The 13,723-nt window shown below is 42.1% G+C and overlaps 1 protein-coding gene across 1 annotated transcript; it reads right to left on the bottom strand.

The window, feature by feature from the left end:
* Window positions 1-236: 236 nt before the first annotated feature.
* Window positions 237-11,494, bottom strand: LOC140478625 (EEF1A lysine methyltransferase 3-like). Its single transcript, XM_072571843.1, has 4 exons — window positions 11,327-11,494; window positions 6,651-6,762; window positions 4,464-4,845; window positions 237-258 (listed from the first exon to the last, which is right to left on the bottom strand). The coding sequence occupies exons 1-4, from the start codon at window positions 11,492-11,494 to the stop codon at window positions 237-239; spliced, it is 684 nt and encodes a 227-aa protein (XP_072427944.1).
* Between the last annotated feature and the right edge of the window lie 2,229 nt (window positions 11,495-13,723).

Here is a 13,723-nt window from a genome sequence, read left to right as displayed (position 1 = left end):
TTAAAGACTTAACAATCTATGTTTGTTCAATGTATCATTGTATCACGGTAATATTTTGCTGTAAGTTATGTGTCTTATGGTGCTACTCCTAGGATGCTGCCTGACGGGCTGTGCTTTTCCAGCACTACATTCTGGGCTTTGATCTCCAGCATCTGCAGTCCTCACTTTCTTCTAAATGTTTGCTGGATGGATTTCCTGCACCAGTTTAATTTGACAGAAATATAACTGGTCTGTGATTATTTCTCTCTGATAGTTTCCCTCAGGTCATAGAAATGTGAAAAGTACCAAATTGACTCTCCAGTTAAACCCCCCACCCCCCGACCTATCACCTTCATCCCCTCCCCCACTCACCTATTGTACTCTATGGTACTTTCTCCCCACCCCCACCCTCCTCTCACTTATCTCTCCACCTTTCAGGCTCTCTGCTTGTATTCCTGATGAAGGGCTTTTGCCCGAAACGTCGATTTTGCTGCTCCTCGGATGCTGCCTGAACTGCTGTGCTCTTCCAGCACCACTAATCCAAAAGCTCAGGGCGTCAAGCGTAACGGATAACTGCAGCATCTTATATGTCCTTGGAGCGATAACATTTAGTGACAGCCCCAGCTAGGTTTCCGATCTATGTTGACACCCAGGCTGAGTTGGGACGGCTGAAAGTAAACGGCGATAGGCCATTGATATCCAAAGACATTTTACTGCATTTGTGTAACATGGATTTACTTTACAGCTTAAAGGCCAGACCACTTCCTTCATAATTAGAGCAATTGCGAATGGAAATAAACATAACGGTGGCACAGTAGTTAGCTCTGCTGCCTCACAGCGATAGAGACCCGGGTTCAATTCTCGCCTCAGGTGACTGACTCTGTGAAGTTTGCACATTCTCTCCATGTCTGCGTGGGTTTCCTCCGGGTGCTCCGGTTTCCTCCCACAATCCAAAAATGTGCAGGTTAGTTGAATTGGCCATGCTAAATTGCCCGTAGTGTTAGGTGAGGGGGTAACTGTAAAGGAATGGGTCTGGGTGGGTTGCGCTTCGGCGGGTCGGTGTGGACTTGTTGGGCCGAAGGGCCTGTTTCCACACTAAGTAATCTATAAAAAAACTTTCGCCAGCCGCTTCTGATCCTGCGTTGCCGAGAATGTCATGAATGAACTAGTCAATGATAACTGACCTGGGGCACTTCTCTCAGAAACTCTTGTGTCCATAGCTAGGCTGTGACGATTAATATTAAATCAAATCCTCCGATTTCCTGTTTGTTTGGCGTTTAGAGGGAACGTAAACTTCATGGAACGGAGGATCAAATGGAACTTGAAATTGAGTCTTACATATTGAATGCATTAGAGCCACTCCTTATGAATGGCGAAAAGTCAGTGCTTTGCTTGAGCACTCAGATGCCAAAACAAAACATTGGAGAAGCACATTATTTACCCCACAACAAACTTTCATATGAACTAAACACGTGATAATTTATCAAGTGTTATTTTTCTGAATTGATCTGATACAAGTATTTACAACATAAACTAATTGTTCAAATTACATTGCAGGTAATTTGAAACTTTAACTTTGGTGAGCGATAATTAACTAAATATGTATTAAATTCGACTGATTATAAACTCATGCATAGGATGATAGATTGTCAAATAGACTACACAAAATAAACTCATCAGTTTTCTAACTGCCTTTCTTTATAATGACCGAAAGCTGACGGCGCACTCTTTTATTTAGATTTCACCAATTCATTCGACGCTGGAATCGGAGAAGAATATGATGAAGTTCAGTAAGCTACAATGGAGTATCAGAAAAAAGTGAGGATTGCAGATGCTGGAGATCAGAGTCCGAAAGTGTGGCGCTGGAAATGCACAGCAGGTCAGGCAGCGTCCGAGGACCATCAGCCCGAAACGTCGACTTTCCTGCTCCTCCGATGCTGCCTGACCTGCTGTGCTTTTCCAGCGCCACACTTTTACACTGCAATGGAGCATTGACAACCACTACCAACACTCAGCAATTTGTTAACAAATAAACTGGACTAGTAATACCATCTCCACCTTATCTGCATATTAAATTTTGAAAATATAGCTATCTGATGTAGTGGCCACCATGAATGGGGAAGCTCTAGAGGGCAATTTGATGAAGTGACCAAGAAAGCAAACTGCTGTGCAGACCGTAGCATTTTCGAAGTTTCTACACATCTGGACACTGGTTCGAAATACGGTTTATTTTTGTACGTAATTTTCTATTGAGAAAAGTGCTTAGCCTCACAATTGGCTCGTCGCTTTTCCAAAATCTAGTTCTTGAAGTTTGCTATTGGAACGTTTCTTATTTCAATTTACACTCTAATTCCAAGAATTATGCTTGATTACCATTTCTTAATGGTCCTGAAATATTTCAGGAAGTTATTGCCTTGAAGTTACAAAACCAAAACTGGGGACAATTTACCTTCGAGCGCCGCTAGTATGAAATAGATGAATGTGATTTTGCAATGTTGTGCAAACCATGTCTGTTCGAGTTGTCCTGTATAAATTTCGTGATCTCTGTTCAGCAATATTCGTACGAAACAATTACGGCGCAATGGCCATCCCCAGCAGGAGAGAATCTAATCATCGTCCCTTAAATGGCATTATCGTCGCTGAATTCCGACTATCAACATACTGGATGCTAACATTGATCAGAAATTGAGGTGGACCAGCCATATAAATATTATTACCACTACACCAGATCATGAGCTAGGAATTATGCATGAACAAAGCATTTCCTGTCTTCTCAGTGACTCTCCACCATCTACAAATCTCAAGTCAGCTTGGCCATGGAACACTCCCCATTTGACTGGGTAGGTGCAGCTTGAACAATGCTCAAGAAGCTCAGCACTATCCAGGACAAAGAAACATTTTGATTTATATCCTATCCATGACCTTCAACAACCATTCCATTTGTCCCCAACTGACATCAGCAGTGCGCTCAGCAAACCCGTGGCCTCTCACCGAGAAAACCAAGCTCAGAAAATGCTTGGGAATACCACCACCTGGAAGTCCCGTCCTAGACTTGCACAATCCGGGTAGTCTCAAACCTTCATTTTTGTCAAACTCTGTGTCAAAATCCTACAACTCACTTCCAAATAGCTCTGTGGGCGTATCTACACTCTAACAACTGAAGCACTTCATGCCGCTGCTCACCAGCACCTTTTCCGAGGCAAATAAATGCCGGTATAGCCCATGACACCTAGATTGCATGAACAATTGGAAAAGGAAAATACTCTTTGCAGGTTTGCAAATATTTGCTTCATTAGCTTGGCGATCAGAATAGAAATCTGAAAATTGTTTAAAGGGCTGTTTATAAATGTTCACTCTTCCAATGAACACATTTCTGAATAATTAATATTACAAATTGACTGTTCAGCGCAAGACACCTACAATAAGACATTCAATGACAACGGCGCCACATAGAATGAAATCGGTTAGCTTCGTTGAGATTCAACCATACGACGGTTGACCTTTGCATTTTAAGCTTCCAAATATTAAATGCACTCCTCATACTTTAATCCAATATTTTGCAAAGATAATGAGGAGGATTCATGATATTAATGTTGATGTAGTCTACATGGATTTTAGCAAGAGTTATGACAAGGTCCCAAACAGTCAGAATAGAAAAAGCCCAGGTGATTTAAGGATAAGTGATAAACTAGAAGCAAAACTGCCTCAGTTCCAGGAAACAAAAGGACACAAGTGTTTATTTTGTGTGTGTGATTGGTATGGCTGCTTTCGCCGGAGTTCTCGGATTGGATCCAATGATTTTCGTTATGTATGCCAATGATTTGTATTAAAATATAGAAGATATAAACAAGAACTTTGAAGAGTGGTTGAAGAAAACTGTAGACAGCATTTAGATATCTAAAAATTACATAGATGAGCGGAAAAGTGGCCAAGAGGAGTGCAACCAGAGAGGGCAAAAGGGACAGAATATGCGCAATAAAGAATTGTATAACGAGAGTTGTGAAGAATGTATGAACCCTGGAAGGCAAGAAAACAGATCCCGGAAGGCAATGGGACGGATAGAAATTATGGTTTAAAAGGCGTGCAAGTTAACTTCTTTTACTAATTAAGGTATGAAACGTCAGGGAGGATATAATGGAGAAGTGTAACTGAACGGTTTAGAGTGAATAGGAATAACCTATTTCAATCAGCAGAAAAGACAATGATTGGGTTTAGATTTAAAGCACATGGAAGGAGGATTGGAAGACATTTCACCTTGAAGGTTCTTGGATCTGTAAGTCCCTGCCTGAAAGGGCGTAAAAGCATATACTTGAAGAGATGCAACCTGCATTATTATGGTTTAAGAGCTGGAAAAAAGGATTATGCAAATCTCTCTTTTTGGCTGGCACAGACATTAGGGACCGAAAGGCCTCTTTCTGTCCTGCAAATGTGAATGATGTGATGATTCAATGAGTTCTGATGAATTTCAACCCTGGGTCTGGGACTTTTTTTTAGTCATCCTGTACAAGTTAACGTCCACGTTTTCATATCTGCAAACGAGATCAGAATCAAAATACTGAAATAGAGTCCGGTAGCTGGAGGTGATCAATTCACGGCTGATGGACATTGTGGAGGCGAAATAAATGACCGTCGATTCATTGCAGAGATGTTGGAGCGTCTTGAGAATTAAAGGAAGACTTGAACGGTTGTACACGATATCCCCACCCAAGATGTAGTCGTAGTCGGATGGAAACTGTGATTGGTCCAGCCCCCAGGAGAGGGCACGGATTTGGACGCGAGATTTCATAGAAGACGGGATATTGGCGGAGACGTTCAGTTCGATTTGCTGCAGGAGCTGCGGATTGTCTGTTATAGTGACATCTCCACCTGGAAGGGGGAGATTAGAAAAGGAAGCGATTTGATTAGTTGGATCCGTGGGAATATGACCACGCCCAAAACGGTGGTCCTGGGAAATACCGACACACATATGGCCCGGAGAAGGAAGGGAGAGGGCAGGCCAGGAAAGTGGCCAATGAGAAGATCCGATTCTTGTCAGTGCGCAGCCGTGCGCAGAGAATGTCAATTGTATGAGCGTTTAAATTAAACGTTACAGCCTTCAATACTGCTATTCCCTCGCGGCCGCTGGATTTGTTAGTTAACCTTACAGTAATCTGCTCCAGAATTTAACAAGGGCATTGCTGAAGTGCCCACTCTGCATTCCGTTCACTCCATCTCATGACAACATAAAATGCAAAAACATCTGCTAGCCCATATTAGTTTTGACATTTTCAATTGTTGTCCACTTTTGGATAGGCTTTCGTGGGAAAAGTTTCCAAATTTCCATGACGGTAGATTTTGCAACAAAAGATATTGCGATTTTAGCCTAAATTGTTGACCTCAAACTTGTAGGATTTCACTCCGGATTCCACTGGCAGCCACGCCTTCAACTCCCCAGAATGTAAACTCTCGTTAAACATCTCTGTCTCTGTGTCCAAAGTTAAAAATCACTCAACATCAGGTTATAGTCCAACAGATTTAATTGGAAGCACTAGCGCTGCTCTAAAAGTTGGTGCTTCCAATTAAATCTGTTGGACTATAACCTGGTGTTGTGTGATTTTTAACTTTGTACACCCAAGTCCAACACCGGCATCTCCAAATCATGTCTCTGTTTCGCTTTCTTCTGGGGGGCGCGAAATCTACCGCATTATTTATCTTAGAAGCGCATATGACATTAAAGATGTTTGACAAATGGAAGTTGATCTTCTCATGACAGAAGATTTTTTTTTATATAAACGAATGGACTGTTTTTACAATGTAAACAACTGAATTGTTCACACCGCCACCGTTGACAGTGGACCTTTAGATCATCAGACATAGGAGCAGAAGTAGTCCGTTCAGTCTATCGAATTTGCTCCGCTATTCAATGAGATCGTGATCACTTCATCTTCAACTCCACATTCTTGCATTTTTCCTAATAATCCTCATTCTCTTATAGATCAAAATTCTGTACATCCCAGCCTTGAATATTCCTAAACACTTAGCCTTCGCAGCCCTCTGCTGTAGGCGCTTCAACTGATTCACGACCCTCTGAGAAAAAAAAATTCTCATGTCTGTCTTTGATGTATAATGCCTTACTATGAGATTGTCCCCTCTGGTCGGAGAGTGTCCCACAAGGCAACAACCTTACCACTGACCCTGTCGGTTTCCTGCAAATCTTGAACGTTTCAATAGACGCGCCATTCAACATGATCATGACTGGTCACCCAATGCAGTACCCTGTTTCTGCTTTCGCCCCAAAAGCTATGATTCGTTTCGCCCTAAGGACTATATCTAACACCTTCTTGTAAACATGCAACGCATTTGCCTCAACCATTTTCTATGGCAGATAATTTCACAGGTAGGCCCACTTCACGCTGGGTGAATAGATCCATCCTAATTTGTGTCCTTAGACAGTGTCTGCAGTCCTCTGTCTTCAAGGACATCTGAAGATTGATCAGTTATTATTCGCTTGGAATCATAGGAACCAAAATCGACTCTACACCAATTCTTGTTCAGTTTAATAAACAGTTGTTTGATAGCTAGCAACGCTACATCTCGTAATATATCATTCTTTAAAGTACCCTCCGAATATTGCTGATGCAGGTTAAGATTTATCTTGCTGCCCCATTTGTGTGCGGATCCATTCCACTCACCGAGAAGGACTGTTAAAATGCTCAAAATCCCAGTGCCCGCTCCCAGTTCAATCACTTTCTTGTGCGAGAAATCCATCTTCTGTTCCTCAAAGTATTGACACAAACCAAGACCCTAAAAAAAGCAACCGAAATTTTAATTGTTACGTCCATGCGGCCCTACCAAAAAAAAGTAGTGAAACAGCATCAATCGGTCTCTTTCACGACTCGGGAGAGGATAATTTCCCGTTAATTCGTTCCTGGGTAGAATCCCTATCAGGTATTCAGGGATCAGTGGGAGCCATTGCTCAGACTGGCTTACCTATTCGTTGCTACCCTGTGCCAACCCAAGTGACTAAGGATATGACCCAAACATTCTTGCCAAGTGCTTTACTTCTTTCAATGTAGTTGGATTCAGTGCTCTTTATTTGATCCCCTCTGCATTGGCAAGTCCAAATATAGACTGAGTGAATGTTTTGTGAAACATCGCCATTCCGATTGTAAGCATGACTGTCAGCTTCCTGTCCTTTGTTTCTTTTCAACTTTTAACATTGCTCCCTTTCTAACCTTTCTGACCTCGGCCTCCTGCAGTATTTCAGAGTTTCAATGCAAGATTAAGCAAACACATCTAATTTTTCCTTCGTTACTATAAAGCCTTCTAGACTATCATTCAGCTTAACAAAATTACATCATGATCTCTGCCTTGGTCATGTTCCACCGTTTTCGTTTATTATGATTTTCTGAGATATTTATTAATTTGGTCCTACATTTACATCCAGTCACGTGATCAGAACTTCTTTTTCGTTGTCCATGACCACTCCCTTTAGCGTTTGTGCCATGAAACGTTTGCCATTTAATTTCTCCCGCCCCCAGTCTATCTCTCCTTCTTAAGGTCTCCTTTTACTTGCTGAAAACCTATTGCACACCCGCACTCCCTCAACTCTGGTGAAAGGTGGTACACCCGCAAGATTAAGAGTCATAGAATCTTAGATGGCTACAGCATGGAAACAGTCCCTTCGGCCCAATTTTTCCATGCCGCCAAGTTTTCACAATGAAATAATCCCATTTATCTGCGTTTGGTCCCTATCCCTCTATATCTATCCACTCCATATTCCTGCCTAAATGTTAAATCAATGACGAAATTATACTCGCTTCCATCACTACCTCTGGCAGCCGGTTCCAGACACTCACCATCCCCTGTGTTTAAAAGTGCCCCTCTGGATCCTTTTGTATCTCTGCCCTGTCAACTTAAACCCATGCCGTCAAGTTTTAGACACCCTTAAAACTCGGAAAAGATTTTGACAACCTACCTTATCCATGCCTATCATTATTTTATAGACCTCTACAAGGTCAACTCCCAGTCACGTAATCCCCATGGAAAAATGTTCCAGTCGATCCAACCTCTTCTTAGAACGCAAACTTTCCAGTCCAGGTAACATCCTGGTAAATATTTTCTGCACTCTTTCAAGTTTAATAATATCATTTCTCTAGCAGTGTGACCAGAACTGCATGCAGTATTCCAAATGTGGCCTCACCAATGTCTTGTAAAGTTGCAACAAGACATCCCAACCCCTATACCAAATACTCAGACCCGATGAAAGAAAGCATGTCGAAAGTTTTTTTTCATCACCCTGTCTATAAGTGACTCCACTTTCAAGGAGTTGTGAGCCTGTACCCCTAGATCTATTTGTTCGTTAACTCTCCTCAGCGCCCTACTCAAAACTGTGAAAGTTCTTGCCGGGTTTGACCGACCAAAATGCAGTGCCTTACATTTATTAAAATTAACCTCCATCTGCCATTCCTGAGTTCACTGGCCCAGTTGATCAAGATCTCGCTGCGTTCGCACATAACCTTCTTCACTATCCGCTATACCACCAATCTTCGAGTCATCCACAAATTTACTAACCATACCTCCTAAATTCGCACCCAAATCATCTACATAAATGAACCACCCACCAATCCCTGTGGTACACTGCTGGTTACAGTCCTCCAGTCTGAAAAGTTAGCGTGTATCACCACTCTCTAGTCAACCTTCAAGCTAATTTTGTATCCAATTGGTTAGCTCTGCCTGGATCCTGTGAGATTTAACTTTGCTCGACATGCTGTATCTTGTCACAGGTCTTGCTAACGTTCATGCAGACAACGTCCTTTTCTGCCCTTGTTTATGTTCCTGGTTTCCCACGCACAAAGCCATGCTAACTATCCCAAATGAGTCCTTGCCGCTCGAAGTGCCTGTAGATCCTGTATCCCAGAATCCCCTCTAGCAACTTACTCAGCACAGACGGTAGGCTCACAAATCTGTGGTTGCCAGGCATTTTTTCTGTAGCCTTTCTTAAATTATGGCAAAATATCAGCCGCCCTCCAATTTTTGGGCATTTCACCCATGATACAAATATCTCTGCAAGGGACTGCGTAATTTCCCCCCTAGCCTCCCTGGGAGACTTCAACAGGTCCAGAGGATTTATCTACCTTAATGTGTGTTTTATGACTTCCAACACCTCCTTCTGTAATGTACGCTGTCTTCAAGGCATCACACTTTATTTCCCCACGGTTTTTAGCATCCACGCCTTTCTTGATTGAAAATACTGATGAGAAATTTAGTTAGAATTTCACCCACCTTATGTCCCTCTGCACATAGACGACCTTATTGAATTTTAAGAGGCCCTACTCTCTTCCTAGTTACGCTTTTCACTTCATGTACTGGTAAAATCTGTTGGGATTCTCCTTTACCTTATCTGTCAAACCCATATCGTATACCCTTTTAGCCCCCTTGATTTCTCTTTTAAGTCAAAAATCACACAACAGCAGGTTATAGTCCAACAGGTTTATTTGGAAGCACTAGCTTTCGGAGCACTGTTCCTTCATCAGGTTGTTGTGGAGAATAAGGCTTATTCTCCACAACCACCTGATGAAGGAGCAGCGCTCCGAAAGCTACTGCTTCCAAATAAACCTGTTGGACTATAACCTGGTGGTGTGTGATTTTTAACTTTGTGCACCCCAGCCCAACACCGGCGTCTCCAAATCATATAATCCTCAAGGTATTCACTTCATCCCAACTGCCTATGCATGCCATATGCCGCCTTATTTCACCAGGGCCTCAATAAATCCAGTCACCCATTGATCCCCTCGGCTTTGCTCAATATTTCCAATATTTCGTGTTTTTTTTGTTTCAGATTTGTAGCATCTTTGGCGGCTTCCTTTTGTATTTATCAAAGTTGCGCTCTCCAGGCAACCACTTCTAGATCTGTTTCTTGGAAGCATGTGAATTTAGGGAAAAATAATTGGTCGCACCTCCATTCCCTTTACGGCGGACGAAGTTACCATAAGTTACCACGCTTTGTTAATTAGCCCTTGCCATGCCATCAGTTCAAACACAGACATGAGACAGAGGATCAGATATTGGTGAGTTTTAGGAATCACAGTTCCAAAGATACCTGGCTTCCCCACGAACATTATATTCAACATTGATCGTGCCTTAAATTATTAAATCACTGTATCACAAAATATTGTCCGAAAGTAACCTAACGTGCACTTGAACGAACGAACACTAGCTGTTGCTGTCATTTCAATAGACAGACACTTCCTTAGATTTACCACTCGCTCGGTGAAATAAAGTTCCTGCAGCTTTATGAAAAATCACCTCCAATCAACCACAGGTTTTATCCCTCTGCAAAGATGCGTCAGAAGGCTCGTTGTGCTATGACATATAACATCGCGGTTATTATATATCAAGAAGTGTCAGTTTAAGGGGAAGTATGACGTTGATAGCGCGGGAGCTGACGTTTTTGGCAACGAGCAAAGGAAGGAGCGTCAGTCTTCCCAATAGTTAACTGGTGGACAGGCTATAGTGGAGAATGCTCTGATCAAATACGTCAAAGGCGGATGGTAGCTGGAAAAGGACGAGAAGCAACTGTTTACCAGTGTCAGTCTCACACTGTGACAAAAAGTGTGGTGCTGGACAAGCATAGCTGGCCGGGCAGCATCCGAGGAGGAGGAGAGTCGACAGTTCGAGCATAAACTCTTCATCTTATGCTCCTCGCATGCCGCCTGACCGGCTGTGCATTTCCAACACCACAGTTTTTGACTCTGATCTCCAATATCTGCAGTCGTCACTTTCTCCCACTGTCATCTGTGTCTTTTATAAGACGAAGCATATTATTAAGCTGGAAAGGGTTCAGAAGAGATTTGTCAGGATGTTGGATAGGCTGGGATGTATTTAGGAAGTTGAGGAGTGACCTTATGGAGGTTTTATAAAATCATGAGGCGTATAGATAATGTGAATGGCAGGTCTCTTTTCCCTGGGTTGGGGGATTTCAAGACTGGGGCATATTTTTAAGGGGAAAAGAGAACGATTTTTAAAAGACGAGTTTTTTTTTTACTCAGAGAGTGGTTCGTTTAAGGAATAGATTTTTAGTTGACGTGGTGGATGCAGATACAATTACAACATGTAAAAAACATTTGGATAAGTGCATGAACAAGAAATGTTTGGAGGGATATGGGCCGGGCACTGCATGTGGGACGAGTTTAGTTTGTGATTATGGTCGGAGTGGACTAGTTGGATAGAAGGGTCTGTTTTCGTGCTGTATGATCCGATGACTCTGATCCGTAAAGTGCCAGAGTGACTTAAATGGAAGAATTTACACATGAAGGTCTGGGAAACATGGACAAAAATTGACAATACGAAATTGCTATAAACTTACAGCATTCCAGACCATAGTTCCAAACTCTGTGTTAACTATCGGCTTCAAAGCAATTTCTAAAAGGAAACCGCATACGGGGTAGAAAAGCTTATACTTGAAATTGTCCGCTTCTGTGAAAACTTCGGTCATTGGCTTCTTCAACACCGAGGCTATCTTGCTTTCTGACATCCTGGTGGATAATCCTTGATTTTCAACAACCCTTCAGGCTGTGGTCAGTGGACTGTTAGGTGTACTTGCACCCTCACTTGTAAGCTGTATTATAAAGAAAATTTAAAAATAGTGAATTACAGCAGCTCCAACTTCATTTCGACATTTTTCAACAGATATAACACTTAGGTCCAGGTTCACTCTCCCCACAATCGCACTGGATTTCAGGTAGCGCAGTACTAGTTCCTCCCCTCTGCGCCAGAAGGTCCGGGTTGACTTGCCTGTCACCTGTTTGAACAAGTGAGCTAAAATATCTGTCCAAATTCTCACAATTTACGAACACTGGAGTTCAAATATTTCAATTAGATTTAAAATGGATTGCATCGGATAAGACCCCCACAATATCTAGTTCGATTTAAGACGATGTATCTGACTTCTTAAACGAAAACAGAAACTGCTGGCAAAGCTCAGCAGGTATGGCAGTATCTGTGGAGAGAAATCAGAGTTAACGAGGGAAGTTCTGAGGAAGGGTTCTCCTCACAGATGCTGCCAGATCTGCGAAGCTTTTCCAGCCATTTCTGTTTGTTTCTGATTTAAGAATCTGCAGTTCTTTCGCTTTGTACTTGACCTCTTGCGGTGCTTGATTATCTGACTAGGCACGGAACTCAACATGCTGTTCAAATTTTTCCCACGCAATTGGTCATAAGTTGGGAGCGCAATGTTTCTACGACACTGAAAGAAGACCCTGGGGTCTGTGGTGTTCGCGTTGGTCATCAAACATTCATTTATTCTCTCCCCATTTTCCAGAACTTGATCCATAGTCTTGCATGCTGTGGCGTTTCGAGTGCTCGTCGAAATATCATAAATGATTTGATGATTCCTGTCTCTAATTACTCACAGCGTTCAGGGATGTGTAGGTTAGGTGCATTAGTTAGGGGAGATGTAGGGGAATGGATCTCGGTGGGTTACTCTTTGGAGGGTCGGTGTTGGTTTGTTGGGCCAAATGGCCGTTTTCCACACTCTAGGGATTCTATGATATTTCCAGATATTGAGTTCCACTCTCTGGGTGAAAGAAAATTTTTGAAATCCTCTAGACCAACAACGTTTGCTTCCTGCCACGAAGGTAAATTTAGATCAAATTTAACAAATTGTTCTGATTCCATGGGCTAGTAGCTTCTTCATCAGACTGTCGCTCAAAGCCTTGTCAAAAGCATTATTTAAGTCCATGCAGACTACATCAACCGCACTCATATCTGCACACCTAGTCACCTCCTCAAAAATGAATCCAGTTGGTTAGACATGAAGCCCCCCCCCCCCCCCCCCCAACCTCTTTACAAAGTCATACTGATTATCTGTTCCATGCTTCTCTAAATGGAGATTAATTCGACCCCTCATGGTTCTTTCCAATAGTTTCTCCACAAGAGATGTTAGACTTGCTGGTTTGTAGTTTTCCGGTTTTTCCCTACCACTCTTCTTGAATATTGGTATTACATTAGCTGTTGTTCAATCCTCTGCCACCTCTCAGAGGGAATTTACAAATCAATGTCACAGTCCCTGCGATCACCTCCCTAGCCTCCCATAGCAGCCTTGGATACATCACATCTAGACCTGGGAATTTATCAATTTCAAGTTTACTGAAACAATTTAATATCTCCTCCTTCTCAATGTTACAACTTGGCATACAAGCTTGACCATGTACTTCAACATTATACTGTCTTTGATTTATTCTCTGGACATGTTAATGTCGAATCCATGGGGTTTTCATCCTTCATTCATTTGTACACTGGCAAAGCTGTCCTCAGTAAACCCAATCCTACTTTGTGCTTTTTTAATGTATTTATTTTATGCAATTCATTCTGTAATTTCTGAAGGCTATCTTCCACTTCTGCTTTCTCTTTTAGTTTGGCATAACTGGAAAACATTGAAGTAGGTATTTGAGTCCAGGTGGCTTTGGATAATTAGAAACAAGCTATTAAACAAGTGAACCATTTACAATCCCTTAAGATGCCAGCTTTCTTCGTGTTCCTTACTCATTTATTCAGTCTCTTTACTATTCTTAGCAACTTGGATGAATTTTGACAGTAGTGAGTTTAAATGAATACAAGTTGTGTTAAGCTCTTTTTTAAAAGCAGTCTTGGAGTTCAAAATGCATGGCATCAACAACATTAACAATGATCCAAGGCGATTTGGCCATATTGTTCTGACTCATTGAGAAGTCAGAATAGGCGTACTCACTCTGAGCCTACACTG

Source organism: Chiloscyllium punctatum, chromosome 6, assembly GCF_047496795.1.
Source record: "Chiloscyllium punctatum isolate Juve2018m chromosome 6, sChiPun1.3, whole genome shotgun sequence".
In the NCBI taxonomy this organism is placed as follows: Eukaryota; Metazoa; Chordata; class Chondrichthyes; order Orectolobiformes; family Hemiscylliidae; genus Chiloscyllium; species Chiloscyllium punctatum.
This window is presented reverse-complemented; position numbering and strand designations above follow the sequence as displayed.